This window comes from Paroedura picta, chromosome 4, assembly GCF_049243985.1.
Source record: "Paroedura picta isolate Pp20150507F chromosome 4, Ppicta_v3.0, whole genome shotgun sequence".
NCBI lineage: Eukaryota > Metazoa > Chordata > Lepidosauria > Squamata > Gekkonidae > Paroedura > Paroedura picta.
In genome coordinates this window covers 63,637,180-63,659,473 of record NC_135372.1, presented here as the reverse complement: position 1 = coordinate 63,659,473, position 22,294 = coordinate 63,637,180, and the positions used below count along the sequence as shown (strand labels likewise).

Sequence of the window (22,294 nt, the reverse complement as noted above, 5' to 3'; positions counted from 1 at the left end):
ATGAGAACAAGATTCAATTCAATACAGATATGTGCAGAGTTCTATATCTGGGTCACAAAAATGAGAAGTATGCGTACTGGATGGGGGATATACTTCTGGATAGCAGTGTGTGTGAATGAGATTTTGGGGTGCTTGGGGACTGTAAGCTAAATATGAGCAAACAGTGTGATGCTGTGGTAAGGAAGGTGAACTTGGCCTTCGGCTGTACATCATATCAAAATCACAAGATGCTATAGTCCCACTGTATACCATATTGGTCAGATCACACCTGGAGTGTACAGTTCTAGAGGCCTCACTTCAAAGAGAATGTGGACAAAATTGAGAGGGTTCAGAGGAGAGCGATGAGGATGATCCAAAGCCTGGTGACCAAGCCCTATGAGGAAAGGCTGAAGAACTTGGGAATGTTCTGCCTGAAGAAGAGGAGGTTGAGAGGGGACATGATTGCTGTCTTTAAATATTTGGAAGGTTGTCACCTGGAGGAGAGCAGGGAACTGTTCCTGGCAGCAGATAGGACCTGCAGTAATGGTCTTAAAAACTACGTGTAGAATGGTATCGGCTAGAAATAAGGAAAAAAAATTTCACAGTCTGAGTAGTTCAGCACTGGAATCAGCTGCCTAAGGAGGTAATGACTGGTGGACTTCAAGCAGCAGCTAGACAGGTACTTATCCTGGAATTTATGCTGATCCTGCATTGAGCAGCAGTTGGACGGTATGGCCCCTTCCAAGTCGATGAGTCTATGATTCCCTTCAGTGGTGATTCTTGGCCTTCAGCCTTTCAGTTCTTGGAGGGCCTCAAATGGTAGCTTTCTTCATTCTTTCTGCTTCTCCTTTGTGACCTCTCTCCTCACTGTTTTTTTCCAGCTGCCACTTATAACACCCTCAGAAAGATTTTGTCCAATCAACTGACACCTAATCAGGCCTTGCTCTTATTGGCTTTGGAATTCAAACTTGAAGAGCCACATCAGAACACAACACCTCCCCCCCACCCCCCACCCCCAGTTTGAAAGCCTATTCTGACCTTGGGGGTTTCTTCAGTGACAGTCACTAGCTTCGCTAACTGAAAATACATTGTAACAATGAAACTCCAGTTATCCTCCCATAGAACTTCTATAAAACGCTGTACATCCTGAAATTATTAAAGGCAGTATTTGATTGTCTTGGTGGAGCAACTCTTCACAAGGCTATGGTGGGTTAAGCCTTTCCCGCAGAGCTACTGTTTGCCCCACTTCTCCAGCAACCTGTACTGGAGTAAGAGGGAGAGAGTGTGTGCCAGTTCAATAAAGGAGGAAAAAATGCTAGCACTTCCCTTCATAAAACTGTCAGCATGTTACTAAGAACTACTGATTTTAAATGTTAACTATTTTTAGCATACTTATGCTAGAAAAAAGCCTAGAAAAGTATACATAAATATGAATGGCACATTATAGAGAACTCAGCAGATATATCGAATATATAGGAGCTGCCTTTAAGATTCCTTAACATGAATGGTTTTGAAGATATGCTCATCAATTTTCATCCATAATAATGGAGCTATCAATTTAAGATTACTTTTAGTTACTAAAGTACACAAAAGTTAGACAACTGGTTACTGTTATTTATAATGTGTGCATGTATACCCACACATTTATTTGCATGATCTGGTTTTTAATCAACCTTTTTGAATTTAACAAACTCTTGTTCTCATCATCATTGCCTTTGTTTGGAAAGAGAGGGAAAGTTAGCATGCAAACAGGATAGGGTTTTTTACTAGTCACCACCCTGAGCTGATATCAAGAGGCCTTTGCTGAGAATAGCTCCTTGAAGTTTAGTTTTATATTAACAGGAAGCAGAACAGCAGTTGAGGTTTTAACACACTGCATACAGGAAGTCTGACACATGCATCGTACTTGGCTTCTGTACGGAAGTTCAAAGTGGTTTTTGCTTTTGTTTAATATAAACCTTCAATGCATATAGATGGCAGCTCACCGAGAGCTATCAAGCAGTCAGAGCACAGGGACAACTAGTGCTTTGCAGAAACTGGAAGGGTTCGCCAACAGGCTGTTTCACAGGCACTCCAAGAGCTCTGCAAATGAACTAAAAGTACCTTTGGAAAATGAGTCTTCTCAGTTCTCTGAACTTACTGCACTCTGGGACAGATCAAGTAAGTGTGGAGGTTACTTAATTTGTAATGGTGAATTAAAGAATGCTTTGAGCTAAATATAGAAAAAACATTTGTCAGGTAAACTGCTGAATTAAATGGTTCAGCAGGTGGATGAAGCCTGTAGTGTTTAAAATCTTTAAACAATTGCAGGTAGGTCACAAGATATGTATTGCTCATCAGCTTCCTTTTTGTCAGTGTGTTGTCATTTTGCATTCTTCCCTGTTCAGTTAACGCTTGTGTTACAATGGTATGCATCACTATCCTGAATAATTTTTAAAAACAGTTTACATCAGACATAAGTATTGGTGAGAACTGATGGGTTGTTTCTTTTTTGCTAGAAAGAAATGGTATCTTCCTGCAGAAACTAAATATGTCAAAATACAACTTGATCAAAACCCATGGGAGGGCCTTTTTTGCTGCTGCTCAGACTTTAGAGACCTTTCCTGTGGAAGTGAGAGTAGAGAGATGATTTTGCAGGTCTTCAAGAGCAAGCAGAAGATATTTATATTCCAGAGGCCTTTTGAACTAAATTGATAGAAATGGTGCTGGCCAAGCTGTATTGATGCCTGCTTTTCTGCTATTTGCTGTAGTTTTAAAAATATTTTTATTGTAAAATGGATATGAAATGCTTCATCAGTTCCTTGAGGACCCATGAAGGCTGATAAACAGATTGTACTTACTCTATGATAAAATAATTTTGGGGACAAGGTGCTGTCCATTTGTATGACAAAAACATCTGATATCTTATGTTTTTATTGGAAGCCAATCCCTTGAGAATAAAAAATATAGGTGGGTCAGTATAGACATTTTATACATTGAACAGGTACTGTTGTAGTCTTCCTATAAGAATAAGGACTGTTAATCTTGTTGAAGGACCTAGAAAGGCATTGGAAAGGCTTTCAGAATTCTTAGAACCCAAAAGAAGCTGCCTTTAAACACTAGGTAATATTGAAGAGTTTGTTCTCTTCAATATGCTTGTGTAAAATATACTATTCTAACTAAAAGTAGAAAATAAATTACAGAAGAGGTGCTTGCTATTTACAACTGGCTTTCTTCCTTATTCCCATAGAGACTATATTGATGGATAATAAAATTATTGTTTCCATTTAATTTGTGGAATTGTAGCACTCAGTTCTAGGACAAATAAGGTACTAATTCTCCCAGTGTTTATGTATAAAATCCATTCCCCTCAGTTGTAACTAATTGCAGCCAGTTTTTAAATACTTTTTTGGGGTGCAGAGCTTAATGATTAGCTGTGCCCACGCAGACTCAAGTCCCGACTTTTGTTCTGGACAGTAATCACTAGATAGTTGTAACTCCTGCACTAGTGGTAATAAGTACCAGTGGGGTAGTTTGGGCAGGCCTAGGAGGAAATTAACTGTGTAGATGCTAACATAGATGAAATTCATACATGAGTGCAGTCCCACCTGCTTTTGTTTACAAATCTAGCATATAGCAAATGTATAGAGCGTTTGTTCATTTGGGTAGAAGGTTTTTTGCAGGGCTTTTAAGTTTTTATTAGTGAAGAGACTGTGTGCACCTATACTTATGCCAAATCTTCATTCACCCACTAAAGGACTCAAAGCAGAACTTAAATATGGTTATATTTCCCAAAATTAAGTTGAAAAATATACAGCAGGAAATGTTGGCTGGATTCCAGTTTCTGTTAATGATTGGTGCTTACAGCTCTCTTACTGCTGCTTCATACCTCAGTGGAATGCGTTTTAAACTCAGTTTATTGAAGACTGTTACCCTTACCTTCTGTATTTAAATATACAAGGATGGGATCAGCAGAGGGACTTTTGCCACCAATGCTAATTTTAAATAGATAATTGTCTTATTAGCTTTTGAAGAAGAAGAAGAAGAAGAAGAAGAGTTGGTTCTTATATGCCGCTTTTCCCTACCCGAAGGAGGCTCAAAGCGGCTTACAGTCGCCTTCCCATTCCTCTCCCCACAACAGACACCCTGTGGGGTGGGTGAGGCTGAGAGAGCCCTGATATCACTGCCCGGTCAGAACAGTTTTTATCAGTGCCGTGACGAGCCCAAGGTCACCCAGCTGGTTGCATGTGGGGGAGCGCAGAATCGAACCTGGCATGCCAGATTAGAAGTCCGCACTCCTAACCACTACACCAAACTGAGCATATCATGGTTTGAATTAAAATTGGGAAATGTTTTGTTGCCCCAGTTTATGCATAAACTTTTTTGTCAGTTTTAAGGCATACTTGCTTGCATGACCTGTTTGACAAGGAAAGGTATGGTGCTTAAACCTTGTGAACAAGTTTGCATGTGAGAAGACAATACTAAATAACTATTTTGTATGAAGATTGCATGTAGCATTGTTGAAACAGAGAATCATATGTAGATTTTGAATGAAATATGAACAAAACACACAGTGTCATAGAAGCAGTTAACATTTATATTTTAGGACCCTACTCTGATGTGTGTTCAGGTTTAACTTTTGCAGCTGAAACAAAGGTAGATAAATTTCATGCATGAACGTGTAAAATATCTTTAAACATATGCTTAATACTGTATTTTGTATTTCATTGTACTGTACTTAACTTGGTATGAATGATAGGTGTTTCTGTTAATTTCCAAGAGCTAGAAAACAGAAAGTCTGAAGCATTACATGGTATTCTGCACTCTCAGCTTCCAAATGTAACAATTTTAACTTTAGAGGCTGCTTATTTGTGCTTCATTCAATAAAACTGAGTTCCAGTGAGGACATCTGAGCCCGAAAGTACCTTCTAGATAAGATCATTATGAAAGAAATGCTAATTTTATCTTTCACTGAAATTTTATTTAATTTATTTGAAAACCTGTATCCTACCTTAGCTTGTATTCTAGCTGGCTTACACAAGACCACTTAAGTAATATGCATAGGAGTGAGGACACTCAAAGACTTGTTGGGGGCATCCCATTTTTTTTTTTACCCTGCTATTGCCTCTTTCCTGAAAGCCCCAATAGCCTTTCCTTTCTTCCTACTTCTTTCTCGCCTCCTCAACCTTTATCTGCTTCCCTGTTCACCTCTGCTCCTCTCCTTGGCATAATCTGGCTCACTGCATGGTGCTGCCAAAGTTCGGGCAAGTTATACAATGGGGAATCTGAAAGGACTTGCAGGGGATACCTCATTTCTCCTTATATCCTACTGCCCACACTATTTCTCTTTCCATCCTTCTCGCATTTTCCCCTTTGTTTCTCCTTTCCCTGCTTCTTTCTTTCCTTCTTTCTCACCACCAACCTACTTTTTATATGCCCCACAACTTGTTATAATTATCTACCTAATTTGCACCCCACCTTTCTCCTCGAGACCAAAAGCAGCTTACATCATTCTCCTCTCCTCCATTATATCTACAGCAGCCCTCTGAAGTAGATTAGGTTGAGTATGTATGACTCTTTCAAAAATTACCCAGTGGGCTTCCATGTTAAAATGGGACTTCAAATCTGAGTCTCCCAGACCCTATGAAACTCAGGCCACTATACTACACTTGCTTTTGTGACATGGCTGCTTTTGAACAATAGCAAGCTGTAAGGCCAGACATAATAATAATGAGCCTCTTGTGGCGCAGAGTGGTAAGGCAGCCGTCTGAAAGCTTTGCCCATGAGGCTGGGAGTTCAATCCCAGCAGCCGGCTCAAGGTTGACTCAGCCTTCTATCCTTCCGAGGTCGGTAAAATGAGTACCCAGCTTGCTGGGGGGTAAACGGTAATGACTGGGGAAGGCACTGGCAAACCACCCCGTATTGAGTCTGCCATGAAAACGCTAGAGGGCGTCACCCCAAGGGTCAGACATGACTCGGTGCTTGCACAGGGGATACCTTTACCTTTAAGGCCAGACAGTATCCAGAAAGTTAGATGATAGTCTGGCAGTGATTCATGGTGGGCTAAAATAGCCTTAGAAAGTACCCTGCACCTCCCCCTGCCTTTTACCGATAGAAACTAACTCTTGGAACGCTAGCAATATTCTTGTGGTTACTAGTAGCAGCCACTGAAGGCATTTGTTTCTGAAGACTGCAAGTTCTGCTCCAATCATTATGGGGGAATTTAACCTGCACTTTTTTGGATTTCATATTCTCCCCTCCTCCCTAACAAGCCTGCAAGCTTTTCTTAGGTCTGTAGAAAGATCTGTCTTACCAGTGTGTGGCCGCACTCTCTGATTTAAGGGTTATAGACATATAGGGTTACGTAGAGTTAGATAATATGATGGATTATTTTGAACAATTTCTGAAACATTGGTTTGACTTGAGACATAAAAGTAAAACCTTGGTGTAGGAATTTAAGGTGTGGAATGGAGACGTTACTTACAGGTACCATATCTGACTGGAAAATGCTGTAGTGGTTGGCAGTCCTCTCTTACAATCAGAGGGACCCATTTTCAAGGTACAGCAGTGTGAGAAGGAGCTGACCTTTCCCTTCTTATAAGAGAGGTGAAAATTCTCAGAGGCATGCAGCAAAGGAAGACACCATCATAAGAACGTAAAGCGTATTGCTGGACCAGACCAACTCTACCTGGTCTAGCTTCATGTTTTACAAGGGTAGTATTATTATGTTGAGGAGAAAGTAAGGCTGAGATAATTCTGATAGATATCTTTTAATATACATGTGATTGGCAGCTTTATCCTGCCTTATGTTATATTGAGGCGCTTGATACGCAGCTGAAACACTTTCTATGAGGAAGGACCAGTGTGTACTTTTGCAGTGGTGATTATAGAAGACAAAGTATTTCACAGAATGTTGGAAGTTAAGCAATTTATCATTAATTGTTTGAATTAATTATAAATGTATCTGTTGTTAAAGTACTGATTTCTGTACTTCCTCACCTGTCTGAATCTGCTACATGTTTAGCATGACTAGAATCAGTTTTAAAACATTTTACTTCATTGCTGGCATGAGTTAAAAGAGGGATTAGTACTAAAAGCTTTTGTTGAATTGTTTGTTCTGTTAATTACTTAAAATCATTGTAAGGCAGAAATACTGAACCAGCTGTTACAGGACATTTCTAGTGACTGCACAGCGGGTGGGAGCCTGAATCTAGTTGCTGATTATAATGCCTTAACTGGTTGTTATATTAAACTGTATGTAGAAAACTTATAATCCTTAAAGGATATTATTAGATTCTAATAGCAATGAAGTCATAAGTAAGATTATTAGTCACTTATATTTTAATTATTGGTTTATTTATTATTTCTTAAAGATTTATTCCAAACGAACATATTGTTTAACTTATTTGGATTGATGTTGGAGAACAGATCACTTTCCTATTGATGTAGATTATTTTGAATATTTGAAAGAAATTACAGATTTTTTTAAAAAATTGGGAACATGAAAGGGTTAAAAAGGAGCTAAATGTAATGAAGATGAACTAACACATTTATCCAAAGTAATACATTCTTAGTTTTAAAAATGAAAACATTTTGAGGAGTCAGGTAATAGTAATAAGAAAAGAACATCAAATGAATTTAAGATTAGATTAGAGATTAATTAGAATATCACAAGTTGGCTTTAAAATCTTGTCTATTATAGAAAGAAAGGTACATATGAATGTATTAGCAAAGCCTAAAACTATATTTTAGGAAGATGACCCACAGATGGCTGGTTGATGTTAGCAGTTTAAATTTTGTACACAAAAGAACAACTTGCCTTTTTCTCTTGTGTGTGTTAAGTGCAATAAAGTTGTGAGTCTTATTGGTAACAGTTTCACTCAGGTCTTGCAAACTGAAGGTTGTGGCTTCCTTGATTGAGTCACTGCATCTCTTCCTTATTCACTGCTGCCTTCACCTCCCCCCCCCACCCCCATATGAAGAAAACTTTCATTCATGGTGAATGGCAATACAGTGTAATACTAAACCTTTCTAAGTCCCATGACTTCAGTGGACTGTAATTCTTTTGGGGACTGCATTGTTAGAGTTGAGAAAGCTTAATTTTAGGGGATTATTTGAGGATTACTTGTACTCCCAACAATTAGTGTTACACTAATTATGCCTCTCAAATTCATTGTATTGTCAAAGGAATTAGGTAATGAATCCCAACTCTTATTTTCATTATTTACTGAACCTTTTGGAGTGGTACTGTTTTGATGTGGGAACATCTCTGTCCCCCCCCCCACCTGAAGTGAAACAGAAGTCTACGGATGTGACATTTCACTCCCCCCTTCACTTGAACAGCAGAGTAGGGATGAGGGGGGGGGGATCTGGTAATGACAGCTGACAGGAAGATGGGAGGAGAAGGAGGGAGGAAGCGCCGGCATGAGACCCGGGCAGGAAAGGCCAAAGGAAGGCAAGGGAAAGGCAACTCGATGGAGAGAAAAAGGTAGCATTCCCTTCAGTTAGCCGTGAGACTAGCAGGTCAGGCGAGGGTGGGGTAGTTTTCTGGCCTCTGTGAGTCAGGAAAGGAGGCTGACTGCCTCCTCTGTTCTCCCTTCCTCCCTGCAACCCCTCTCCCGTAACTGAACAGCAGAGCAAGGAGGACAACAAGCCATGCCCCCTCCCAGCTCTGTTGCCTTCCCTATTCAGTTTATTCCTCCCTTCTCCTTTGCTTCCTTCACCTACTTTCTGGCCCTGTAGCTACCCATGGACAGGGCAGAGGAGGGAGGGAAGGAGAGAGAGCATGTTTAAAGGCTAGCTTTAGAGGCGGGAGGGGGGAACCTGCTCTCGATGGCTGAAGGGGGAACCTGATGGAGTTTGCATTCATCTTCTGCCCCCTGCCTGCTATTTTCTAAGAGGGCTGAACAGCCTGGGATCCCCCATGCAGAGTTCTTGTGTGTTCAAGGGCTGCAGATTTTAATTCCAAATCAGCTGGCTGAAATTACAGCATTGGGATAGGGTTGTAAGATTTGTTTCTAATTCTTTTTTGCTGTACTACCAATACAATATGCTAGTGTTACTATATGCAAAGTCCTAGATTCTAGTTATTATGGGTTTCCTGGGCTGTGTGGTTGTGGTCTGATAGTCTTGAGTCCCTGATGTTTTGCCAGTAACTGTGGCTGACATCTTTGAAGGTAGGGCAATGGCAAGATGGGCCTCTCCACATGCCAAAGTGCCGGTCGCAGCAAAACATTAGGAAATGAAACTACCAGACTATGGCCACAGAGCCTGGAAAATCCACAACAGCCATTTGACTCCAGCTGTGTAAACCTTCAATAATACTAGAGACCAGACTTTTTCAACTGGGTTTTGTGAAACCTTGGGGTTTCTTGACTGCCATGGAAGGGTTTACTACATGGGCGGAAGTTACTTTTTAATATATTTTGAAAAATTTGTTAAACATTTATTGTGTGATATGACCATATATGGTCATGTTGACCCCACCAATGGCAATGAGCCTGGAAGGGGAGAGGCCCTGGGTGGGCTTGTCCACAGCTATTCTTCTCAACCATATTCCGCACAATCATACCACTTCTGGGGTTTCACAAAAAGTTGAGAAAGGCTGCTACATACTATTCAACTATTAACTAATCCAGGAGATTATTGAAAGCAAATTTCTCTAAACCACAGGCAACCTCTATCATGTCATCTCAGTGTGTGTGCTTGCTGCCAGTTGAAGATTATCCCCCCAACACACACATTATTTCCGGATTATTCCAAGCTGTTATTATTAACTCTGTTAGAGATCAAAAATTCAACTCCCCATCTACGTGTAAATAAAGCAGGAATTGGGACATGTTTTTAAAATAAAGTGTAATATGCAAGGAGGAATTGTGTCCCCTGCTGTGTCATATCATGCTGTTTTTCTTCTACTTTCTTAAGTATCAGAGCCTGATAGGGATTTAAATGCATTAGGAAAAAGGAGGGGGGAGTATTTAGCTCATTTCACCTAAGAATAAAAGAAAATAAGAATAAAATGTTTGTTTTCTATCTAGGCTTCCACAATGGAAGGAAAAATTCACATACTCTTTGGTGTATTCTGATAGTCTAGCCAGCTTTGTCCCGCCCTCACACCAGCCTTCCCTCCCCATTTCCTCTTCCAAGTAATTTTTTATTTTAAATGGTGTGGTCCATGTTGCAGCATGATCACAAACCTGCATTGTCAAAGGTGAAATATAATCTTCTTTAAAGTGTCCACAGTCTTTTTGGGATCAGGCAGGCAAAACATAACCCCTTTTCTGTTTTCTAGAGGTGGGGAATGAGCTGGGAAAGGGGGAGGGGGTGGTGATTGGTCTGCCTTCTCCTGATCATACAGGGATCTGAGCACCTTGCTTTAAAGCCAACCATTTACACAAAATATCTTTTTGGGCTTCAGTTACCTGTCCAGCCTTCTAACAACTGTCAAAAACAGCCCCGTTTACATTTTCTGTAGGTAGAAAATGAGCTGGGAAAGTGTGTGTGTGTGTGTGGGGGGGGTGATATGAAAACCATATCCTGATCATACAGGGGTCTGAGTACCTTGTTTTTAATGCCAACCATTAGCACAAAAGTCTTTTTTGGGCTTTGGGGGGGGGAAGTTTCAGTCCTCAAGAAAACTGCTGTGCTGTGATTGGAGGCTTGCAGTGACTGACAAGCCAAGGAGCTGAGGGAGAAGTTCGGCTTGTTTTCTCTTGCAAGCCTTGTCAGGAGGCAAAAGCTGCGATGGGCAGGGGGAAAACGTGAGAGGGATCTTGTCGTGAAGAGGGCTGCAAATGCGAGATTTACCCTCTTGTGTTTGTAAGCAGGAAGCCACTCGTGTTTCACCCCTCCGTGCAGAAATGGTCAGTTTTTAATCAGTATTTAAGACTCTTTCTAATTTGGTCTGTGTTTTGTGTTTTATGTTCTGGCTGCGTTTTTGAATGTTGTGTTTAAAACAATTTTTACAGTGTTTTAGCTTTTATCGTGATTTATATTGTAAGCTGCCTCAGGCCAGTTACTTGAAGAGGTAACATAGAAAATTTTGGAATAAATAAGCTGACTTCAATACAGTGCAGTATAGTATATCACATTGTATTATGTTTTTATTTTCTTAGCTGCCATGATAGATGCCTGATGAAGGCAGAAAGGCAGTATACAAACTTTTAAAATAAATTTTACTGTGACATACATTTATTCTCTGATTATATGAGCATGGAACACATGTAAGCTTATGTCTGTCAGTTTTAAAGAAGCGGGCATGCAGTATGCCTCAGTTCACAAAGCTTACGAGATTACTAGATCGATGCTTAATTTAAGATCTTTATCACACAGGCATCACATTTTGGTTGTCTTGTACATTTGACTGGCTAGTGTATGGAAGGAGGATGCTGTATCAGTTAGGTCCATATCTGATTCACCAGAGCCACTCTTTAGTTCTTGCATAAATAGTTCTTTGCAAATATAGTTCAGGAAAACAATGCTTCAGTTATATGGTTAATATCACCACCTAAGCTGGGGATGGCCAAACTCTGGCTCTCCAGATGTCCATGGACTACAATTATCATCCTGCCAGAATGATCAGAACTAAACTGATCTAAATTATCAGAACTAAACTGATCTAAGTTTGGTTGCAACGTATGAAACCAAAGTAGGTTTGCAATCCATGATGCACATTTAAAATGCTTAAGGATGACTGGGCCATGATTAATGCACTTTCCACACATCTGTAACCCATCTGCAAAGTGATTAAGAGTTGTTGCAAAGCATAGTTCAGTAAACTTAATTTTTTTTCTGAACATAACCAGCACCCACACAAACTGTAGTTAACATTAACTGGTTAAGTGTGTATATACTTAGCCAGTATTTTACTTGTTTCTTCAATCAATGGTTTATATTAAACTTTCAGATCAGCCATGGGTTTGTGAATGGCACAGGAGAAACCATTTTGTTTTCCATTTATAGTATGAGAATGTAGCCATATTTTACAATGTTACTAATGAAAAGCACAAAATACAGTACATCATGTGCATTAAAATATCATTTTATTATGCAGCTTCTTTGCCAAAGCCCTATAAAATGGGTAGCACTATATCATCAAATATACAAAGCATGTTTGGTTGACACTGTAGTGACACATTTATAAGTGACAAAAGTTGTGTTCTACAAGTAGTTGCTAAACATTTGATATATTACAAAGCTTCTGCTAGAAAATTCCATGCTCTGTGCATGAAAAATTAATAAGAAGAATTTTTTTTGGCAAAATCTGGGGAGAGATGTTGTGCACATGAAACAATTTTAAAGCTTTAGGAAAACCTGCTGGTTGGGTACGAGTCAACCGATTATTCTTCTCTAAGGTTGCTATGGAAACAAGCAGTGCTTGATATAATTGAGAACATCTTAAAACATCCTGGCATGCGTGTGTGTTTCTCTGCCATTTTGAGATTTTTAAAATGTGTATAGGTAGTGAAAGCTCAAAAACAAGTAATTAATGAGTATCACTATTCAGATCCTAAATATTGATCTACTATTCACTGTTGATATTTTTATTGGATACTTTTCATATCTCAAGCTGCCTGCATGAAGCTCCTGGATTTGCTAGTCTTTTAGGTCTAGTGGCTGTGTTTATGGAGGCAATGCTTTTACTCTAGAGATTAAATAATCCCTTTACTGGACAAATATTGCTAGCAACATGTTTCCAAAAACTAGCCTTTCAACATGAATGGTAAGTTATTTTCATTATTATTGTTAATATTATAGGTTTTTAATCAAGAGTTTTGCCTACCTATTCATATATATATATATAATAATTCACAGAAATAGTCATGCCATAAATTCACAGCGAGGGTGGGCTGTTTTTTGTTTTGTATTTTGTAATACAACAGTTACCGAGTTCCATAGTAAATTATAATGAATGATGATTTGAAATTATAGTAAATGATGATTTAGTCTTTCAAGTATTAGGATGCAGCGTTTCCCATCATGGCAGTTTTCAATAGAACAAAAATGTATAGTACAGCTAATGCTTTCTAGCTTATGCAGTTTTATATTATTTATAAGTCAAGTGTTAATAAAATTGTATAAATATTCTGATTTTTATTTTAGTTTCTTGGTTTCTTTCATAAGCTGTGTTTTATGACTTTCTGTAAATGGTGGTCAGTTTTCTGATTATAGAAGATATGCCAGAGATACTAGCCACCCCCAGCCCCGATTTATGATGAAGGGAAGCATCTAATTTGTTTGTGTCTTAGTTCTCATCCTTAAATTAAAGTGCTAGCATTTAAAACTGATCTGATGAGGTAATAGGGCAGATGCTGTTCTCAGCTTATCAAATTGAATGTTGTTGTTATTTTGTCTCAGCTTGCAAAATAAATTATCTCAAAATCAAGTTTACCTTACAGGAAATCTAAGCATTTCAGTAATATTAGAATGTAATGTAAAGAGTAAAGCACCTTCTAGAATTTAAGTAATTCACATGGTGTTTGGCAGCTATCCCCTAAAGGACAAGATGAGAACAGAAATTGAAGACGTTTTGTGGAGCTATCGTTCGTAAGAATTGTTGCTAAAATAATGTCTTGCTAATGATCCAGGCCAGTTGTCATAGACGAATCATGAGGTGTGATCCTTACATTTATGACCTTGAAACTTGGTTACTGAAATGTTTCCTTGAGTGCGAGGAGATTAGGTGGGATAGAAATGTTTTAAATAAATAAATCAATCTCAGTATTTTGGCAATGCTGAGCATATGCAGGAGAGGAATCTGATTTGGATAGCTGCCTGTCTTATTCATGGTAACTGCATGTGCATCCACCAGAGTACAGTATAAAAATCTTACCAATAAGGAATGTAAGCTAGAATCACTATTTTCTCCGTGATCTTTGCAAAAGACTAGGAAGGAAAGAGTTTACTGCAATTTTGGGTGTTTCCCCCATTTATGAAATATGCTGTTATGGGTCATCAATTTGAACTTGTTGCTGTTGCAACCAGTGATTAATCAATATGCAGAAGCAGGTTCTGACCTGATCCAGCATGTGTATCTTCATATATAATATAGGATAGGTTACTGTACTGGATTTTTGAACACTGCATCCAGCATCTGGGGCTGCAAGAACTTGTGTGAATAATGTCATTTGCTTTCAATAAAACTATCAGGAGAGGGATAGCCTGAATCAAATGGTGCCTTGGTCAGCTGTCTATCCGAACTATCTGTGTGAGTAGTGGTGACCAGTTCTGTGCATTGGGATGGAATGGGGGGGGGGGGGAGCAGGTAGTGAGTATTTAGCATTTGGTTATCATCCATAATTCCTTATTTCCTAGTCCTTGTGACCTTAGTATACAAGATCATAAGGCAGTGAATATTCTTGTGATGAGTATTCCTGATTTTCAGCTGCCCACCTGGTATCACTCTACAGTAAAGAAACAGGCTAGGCAGAGAGTATGGCTCACAGTGCAATCCTAACCGGAGTTTCATCTCTCTAAGACCATTGATTTCAGCGAATTTAGAGAAGTGTAAGTTTAGGAATGTGTTGATGCTCAAGGAGTTAATTGAAAACATGAATCAAATAAATAATAATAAAAGTAATAATATATACTGTACCTCTCCCTCTTGTACAGATGTTGCTCCATGATGTTTCACAGAGTCTGTGTGAGAATCCACACACACACACACCCCAGCCATGACATTACTCTTACATGAATTGAGGTTGTTGAAGTATTGTAGATGCTCACATTTGTTTGGAGGTGATTTTCACATTAACTCATCACAAGTATTCATATCATTGTAATGTAATCCAGAGTCCCCAGAGATAGAGTGGGAAACAAATGTTGTTATGAGGTTCACGGGCTTTGGTGCTGGTGTGACAATTCCATACATGCGTGCACACACACAAAATTAAAGAAGAGAAGCAGTCTATAAAGTTGTTTAAAGGGAAATAATGTGGGGATGAAGGCACCTGAGAACTCATTTGCAGGGGTGTGTAATTTGGCTGTCATTTGTGTACTCCTGTGTATGTACATGTGTTATAAAATGATTGCAGAAATAGAAGTCTTAGACAAACTCTCTAAAGACACTATAAGGCCTCCCTCATTGAAATAACCATCTAAAAGTTCCTTGTCAAGAGGAGGCATAGGTTTTGAATCAATTGGGTTAATTATTTCAGCCTCTGATTGGCCCTCACAGGGGGACATGCCCCCCCATTAGGGTGACGGCACTCCCCCACTGAGAGCCAATCAGAGGCTGTTTCCCGCTACCCTACTCTGCCTCCTCCATGCCGCTTCCCAGCACTTGCCATGTGGAGGAGGTAAACTGGAGAGCTAAGGAAGACTGCCCAGCCATACTTTGCTGCACCATGCTCTCTGGCCTCCTGACCCACCATGGGAGCTGGGGAAGTAGCTAGCCATGCTCTGCTGCACTAGCCCAGGGTGCTTGCCTCACCAAGAAGCTTACTCTGGTCTTTGGGAGCCCTTCTGCCTTTCTAGAGCAGAACTTAATTAATGCCATGTTTATAAGAGCACATTTCACTTTCTCTCGTGAGGATTATATTGTCAGCCCCATCTGCATTGTGTGTGGGTGTTTAAATCTAACTGTTACTGACACGCATGATCACGTATATAGTAGCTGTGGAAAATCAAAAGTGCTTTTATATTTATATTTTCTGCTAGCTTTCATGTTTGGAGTGGACATGTACATGTACCGTCTTCTCCATCCTCCTCCCCAACTTGTATCTGTTCCCAGACAGTAAATCTTGCACATGGTGACCATAGTCCTGTGTTTTTAAATGCTTTTATCTAAAAGAGTGCACATTAAAAAATTCCAAACATGTTATATCAGACAACTATGTTATCAGACAATGTGGCCTTTAAATTTGTTGCAGTGGTAGCTTGGCTGTTTTGTCTAAGGATCTGTTTTTATCTGGATGTGCATGCTCTGTGGATTTTGCTGATTTTAGTTTTGAAATACCTTGGTTTTAATGTACAGGGAGGTGAAGGCCAAAGGTTAAATCTTACTGTTGAAAGATGTACTGTCCTAGTTAGAAGCAAGCAAAATAACAAGACCTGAAAAGGGTAGTGGAAACATAAATATTGGTGTGGTACCCCCAATGCCTATAATAAAAAGCCTATCATGAAAAGGCATAGTGTTTGTAGATAAATACACTAGTTCTTGTCTGACCAGAAATGACCCCTGTTCAAGTGGAATTGCTCTCAGTCTTGTGCTTAGTCTTGTCTCTGGAACTTTCTTGATTAGTTCCATAGGTAAAATAGAAACACATAAAAATTTGTGAAATAAGCATATTTTTGACAACATGAGGGGCATTCTTCCAAAATCTTGGGTTTTCTTAAATATCCATCCATTGTCATTGGGGTTTTTTTAATCTACAACTAGGGGCAAAGCCCGTTGTATCCAAGAATACAATGGGCGCTAGAGCTTGGCAGTGGGAAGAGGAAGGGGAGGAGTTGTCCAGTCTGTAAGAGCATGGGGTTGAATGTGTGTGTTGTGTGGCAGGTTGTGGTGGCATGGTGGCAAATGAGGGCATGGGTATGGAGATATTTGGGGAAGGCACTGGCAAACCACCCCGTATTGAGTCTGCCATGAAAACGCTAGAGGGCGTCACCCCAAGGGTCAGACATGACTCGGTGCTTGCACAGGGGATACCTTTACCTTTACCTTTATGGAGATATGGGTGTCAAGAACTGTGGTGTGGTATGTTCATTGAGTATGGGACAGGACTTACCTTTGGGAATTGTGGCATAGTGGTTACAGATAAGCTTTCCAGAGCCATGTCTTTAGATATGTGAAGGGAAAATCAGACTGGAGGCTTTTCTTAGGGGAAGATTACATGGCAACCAATTCCTCCCAGTTCTGTGTCATTTCCCTTCTTGTGTGAATTAGGCCACAGACATCGAAATACCCCTCTGCCCTAATACACATGGGGTAGTCACAGTACACAGGTGTCCACCCTATTGCTTCTCCATAACGCTGTGCAGTAGGCCTCAAATCTGCAGAGAGTTGCAAAGAAGAAAGAAACATGTCCAGAGCAGTATTTTAAGTGAGAAGGGGCTTTTCTGTGGCCTCCCTGTCAGGCAACTGTTTGGCAGAAGGGGAAAGTCTCCCCCCCCCCAAAAGGAAGGCCCTCAGTCTCCCCTGCGTTGCTCTTGGAAAGGCCTCCCTCCCCTCAGTCAGGGGCTGTCAGAGGCTCCTTCGCAGCAGGCCTGAAGGGGGGGAGGGGGAGGGGGAGCACTCTGCAGCCTCCTGCCAGCTCTGTCAGGGTTCTGAGGCAATTTACAGTTGGACATGACAGTTAGGACAGCCTTGGGTGGAAAAGGGCTGGCGCAGCCTCTGTTCTCATCCTCCTTGGCAGCCCTGCTGATCTCCTCTCCCTGTGGTGGTCAGGAGCAGACTGGCAGCCATGTCTCCTGATTGCCTTGGAACTCTGGTCTGTCCTGGTGAGGGCCCAATCGGAAGGCACTTTGCGCCTTCCGATTGGCCCCTCTGCTTGTCAGTCGGGGGCCAATCCAGGAGTTTTGATCATGGACTCAGCCCAACCCAACCCTTCTTACTGTTTTATTAAGAGGGACAGATGTGTTAAGTCATAGATCTTGTAATCAAATTCCTCCTTGCTATTGAAAAGCTTGCCAGAACTTAACAAAATTAGGTAGTGTTTGCATTAGGTTTTTCTCTTCTTTAGAGCTTTGTATCCATGGTCCATGAAGTCATAGGAATAACTGAAGTAATAAATTTCCATGATTTTTAAAAAAATCTGAGCCTTAAATAGAAAACTGTGAGTGGGGTAGAAGCATATGCTGATTACTTTTTGAGACACTCCACACATTGCTGGTTCTACCACTTCACTCACATTTGTGTATCAGGAAACGTGTGTTCCTGAGCCACAACTGGCTGAAGCAACCAGATGCACGTTTACTGTGTGTCTACATACTGTGTAGCATCGTTCATTCTCTAGAAGCAGGAAAAGTTCAGGATGTTTGGGACTATGTTTGGCTGATCATGGTTCCACCCTCCTGTAAAGGTGAGCAGTTCCAAAAACAAATGGATTACTTTGGCTTTCAGAATGTTCATAGGGATCCTGAGACACTTTCATATAAGTATTATTTAAAAATCCAGGGTGGCAAGCTTTTGAAAGTAATTGACAGAGTCTCTATCTGGACCAAGAGCACCTAGCCACAGTGATCCATGCGATGGTCACATCTAGACTAGACTTCTGCAACTCGCTCTACACAGGCCTACCCTTATCCTTGATCCGGAAACTACAACTAGTGCAGAACGCTGCAGCCAGGATCCTCACCAAAACATCATGGAGATCTCACATCTGGCCGATACTCCAACAACTCGGCTGGCTACCAGTTGAATTCCGGATTAAGCTTAAGGTTTTGATAACCACCTTTAAGGCCATACGCGGTTGGGCCCGATATACTTGAGAGACCACCTCCCTGCCTATACCCCCCAAAAAGCCTTGCTGCCAACTGGCTGCGGATCCCTGTCCCCAAAGAAGCACGGTGGACCTCAACAAGGGCCAGAGCCTTTTCGGTCCTGTCCCCCACCTGATGGAACGAGCTCCCTGAAGAGATCAGAGCACTGCCCAAACTTCCACAGGGCCTGCAAAAGGGAGTTCTTCCACCAGGCATTCGCTTGAGGCCAACTGACTGAGAACATCTGCTGGGGCCCCCTCAGACACCCTTCCATGACTGAATAAATTTGATCTCCCTAGTGTTGTTGTTATTTATGTTGTGCTATAAATTGTTACTTGGTTGTTATGATGTTGTATTGAAACTGTATGTTATAGATTAAATTATTATAATGTTCCATGTAAAATTTCATGATGTTCCATGTAAACTGTCCAGAGCTGTAAAGAATGGGCGGTATAAAAATCCAAATAAATTTATATTGTGAGTTGGTAACATTCTAAAACATTTGAATATTATTTATTTATCAAAAAAAGTTGTCTTATGATACAGCGGTTACAATTACAAAGAGTCACATTTTCCATTTTTGGCAAAGCAATTCAAAGAATGACAAAGGAACTTTAGGGTTCCCTGAATGATTCTTCTGCCTTTTATTTGTTTTTATTAGGCTTTAGAAAGGAATATAAGTTCCTATGTTAAGTTCCTTCTGGAGCTGAATAAAGGATCTTTTCATTGTCACAGCTATTGAGATGAGTTCACAATGGCCTTCAAAGATACTACAGTATTTGCTGGCGTATAAGACTACTCCCCCCCCCCCCTGAAAAACATGCCTCCAAGTGGTGGGGTCGTCCTATACGCTGGGTGCATTTCAGTTGGTATAGACATAGCTGCCCATAGTGGCCCATAGTACTGTATGTAATGTAACAAACTCTATATTTTGAGTCGAAATGTTGGGGGGTCGTCTTATATGCCCAGTCGTCTTATACGCTGGCAAATACAGTATGTTAAACTGTTAAACTATGTTGAACTCAGGGAATCATGAGCAAATCTGAATCTGTGGAATGGGACCTGTTTTGTTGATGTTCCAGAAGTCTTATCAATTTATTAAACCTTTTAAATGAGATTATCTGTATCTTTGGGTTTGGTGGTGTTAGGAAACTGATTGTACCTGGCTCTCTATTTCTTTAAACAAGATACCAGAAGTAGCAGTCTCTGCCTTGGGCTGCTGCCAGCTATGGTCAAGTATAACAAGCTAAAACTGAATCCAGGTAAAATAGAAGTTCTGAAGTTCACCTTAGATGGTGTGATGCTTAACTTACTTACAAAGAATTCAGAAAGATTATTATGCTTTTCCCTGTTCCAAATACATTGAAGAATGCATTGTTTCAGCGACACGTGTAACCTCTCAACTGGGATTACTAGGTTCCCCCTGGCCACCAGTAAAGGATGGGAGGGTAGGGTTGCCAGGTCCAGGTTGGGAAGCTCCTGGATATTTGAGGGATAGAGCCTGAGGAGGACAGGAACTTCAGGGGAGTACAGTGCCAAAGAATCCACACTCCAAAGCTGCCATGTTCTCCAGGGTAACAGATCTCTGTAGTCTGGAGATGAACTGTAATTCTGGGGGATCCCCAAGTACCCACCTGAAGGCTGCTACTCCTGTACTGGGCAACACTGATTTGCGTATATCGAGACATGCTTTTGTAATTTCAGGACTAGATTTATCCAGTATTTTTTCTGCAGGCCCACCCATGAAGAAGAGTGGGAAGTTCCAGTTGATATATTTGTGTTATTTCTCAATGAAATTTGAGGTGGATTATGGAGTGTAGATCAAATACAGTCAACAGGTTGAAGCACCCATAAGGGCTTGGATTTGAGAAATCTGAAGCAGAGCATAAGCATTTAAACATAACATGTTAAATGATGCAGAAGTAAGATACTAGCATCAGCTTACAAAAACTGACAGAACACTCTAGTATAGACAACAGTTGCTATCCCTTTAATAAGCATCTATCTAAACCATTTAATTATACTGTAGCCACTACTACATGTGTGAAAAAGCCCTCCGAACTAATTTATCCTTACAAAGTCTGAGAAAATTCAAGAGTGGGAAGTGGGAGCCTTTCTGACCTCATCAGGCAGGCCTCTCCATAAGGTAGGGGTCACAACAGAGAAAGCAGGTATACCAACTTCTGGATCTAGTTCAAGGTTCTGGTTCTTGCCCATAAAGACTAACTCAACTTGGGATACGTGTATTTGAAGGACGGTCTCTCCTGATATGAATCTGTAGATAATTTAAGTATTTTAATTAGCAACAAGGTTAGTGTTTCAGATATCATAAAATCCTTATTACAATATGAGAGAAGCCGCTGACAATAACTTCATTAGCTCCACAATGTAGGGCTCCTCTTCCCCAAAACATAAAGCTGTAGAAAGGATTTTTGTAAAGAAGGAGTTTAAACTAGTAAAATAAGAGATAGTAGCTCTTATACTTCTAGTTTGGTAGCTGCATGTTAAGCCAGAGTTCTGCCCAGCTTGGTGTGTTAGATTTTCTTCAGTGGTTTGTGATGTATCTGAGTGAAAACAAGAAGTGCTTGCTAGGTATGAGTAAGGAAACTAGTATGCCTGCTGCAGATAATGTACATTTGTTACAGAAAATTCCAGTTTTATTTTGTGTCAGGATGCTTTGATTTCATGATCTTGTCATTTTCATTACAGTTCTCACATAGAAATTAAGTTCTAGTCTGATAAAGGGCATTCTAAATAACAAGTAGAAAGTGGCATTTACCAGAGCAGATGGGGATTTTAGACTCATCAGGGTTTTTTTTCCTTAAATAATGAGTTATGTGCAGGGAGGGGCTTTGTTAAGAAGTGCTGGCATGCTGACACTGTTCTTAAGAATAATCTGCCTAGAATTCAGAATGTGCACACATGGGGAACAAACGGAGAAAGAACTGATTAATTCATAGCCCATAATCAAGGCCTGTGCAAAATAAGGTTTGGAGGTTTACCCTTATGGATTATTTGTTTCATTGTGGGTTTATGGGGGCTGATACTTTAGTGGGTATTTTTGACATAACAAGATAGTATGATTCAAATGGGTAGCCATCTTGGTCTGACGTAGCACAATAGAATCAGAGTCCAGTAGCACCTTTAAGACCAACAAAGATTTATTCAGGGCATGAGCTTTCGAATGCAAGCACTGTTTGTCAGACATGTATGACTTCAGCCACCATAGTTGACTACAGTGTTTCCACATTTAAAATGTAAAATATTAAGTTTTTCACATATTTAGACTGTCTAGAATAATGTAAGTTCACAACATTAATGGGCAGAGGAATCCCGTGTAATGTCTGCAGTGCCACAGCTGACTGCAAGTTGACTATGGCAGTGCTAGTCTGTTCCCTAAGGGCAAGTTATACAGCAGCTCGTAAATAAGGTAGCATCTATGGCAATTACGCCACAGTAGTCAGTGGAGGCATTGTGTGAAAGAGGTGGCACTGTGATGCACAGGACTGCCAGAATGAATTGGAGGCCACGTAGCAAGGGAGTGGAGTCGAGCATTCATCTCAGGCAGGGGCAGAGAAGAGTGGGCCACTGAGGTTCCACTCATTTTCAGGAGTACATACTCCCCTAGTTAATGGGACCAATTCCTGTCAGCAGACTTGAGCATCTGATAGTGAGAAAGGGGTTTGATCTGTCCAATCCCAAGGGCCCTCCTGCACCACCCCAGCTAGTGACTGAGGAGAAGAGGGGGCCACCAGTGTGGGCTATCATTCATGTTCAAAAACATTGAGTCTGTACATTGTGTTGACTGTCCCCCCCCCCAGCCATTGATTCTGGGGATCCCCATAATCCCTTGTCTCCACCATATTACCTACACAGATGTCTTCCCCCAGAGTGGCAGAAGCCCCTCTTCCTAGAG

The 22,294-nt window shown here is 40.6% G+C and overlaps 1 protein-coding gene across 4 annotated transcripts in view; it reads left to right on the top strand.

Annotated features, from left to right (window-relative positions):
• Nucleotides 1-22,294, top strand: part of PRKACB (protein kinase cAMP-activated catalytic subunit beta) — an 81,306-nt gene that overhangs the window by 32,893 nt on the left and 26,119 nt on the right. The window contains exon 1 of one of the 4 annotated variants that reach the window (XM_077333174.1): nucleotides 1,892-2,139. The exons of 2 other annotated variants lie outside the window; for them this stretch is intronic. In XM_077333174.1, the coding sequence (XP_077189289.1) occupies nucleotides 1,953-2,139 (187 nt within the window). In that variant the 5' untranslated portion in view covers nucleotides 1,892-1,952. Of the gene's footprint in view, nucleotides 1-1,891; nucleotides 2,140-12,374; nucleotides 12,680-22,294 lie in introns of those variants that run through there. One more of the 4 variants, XM_077333177.1, reaches the window with a different exon arrangement.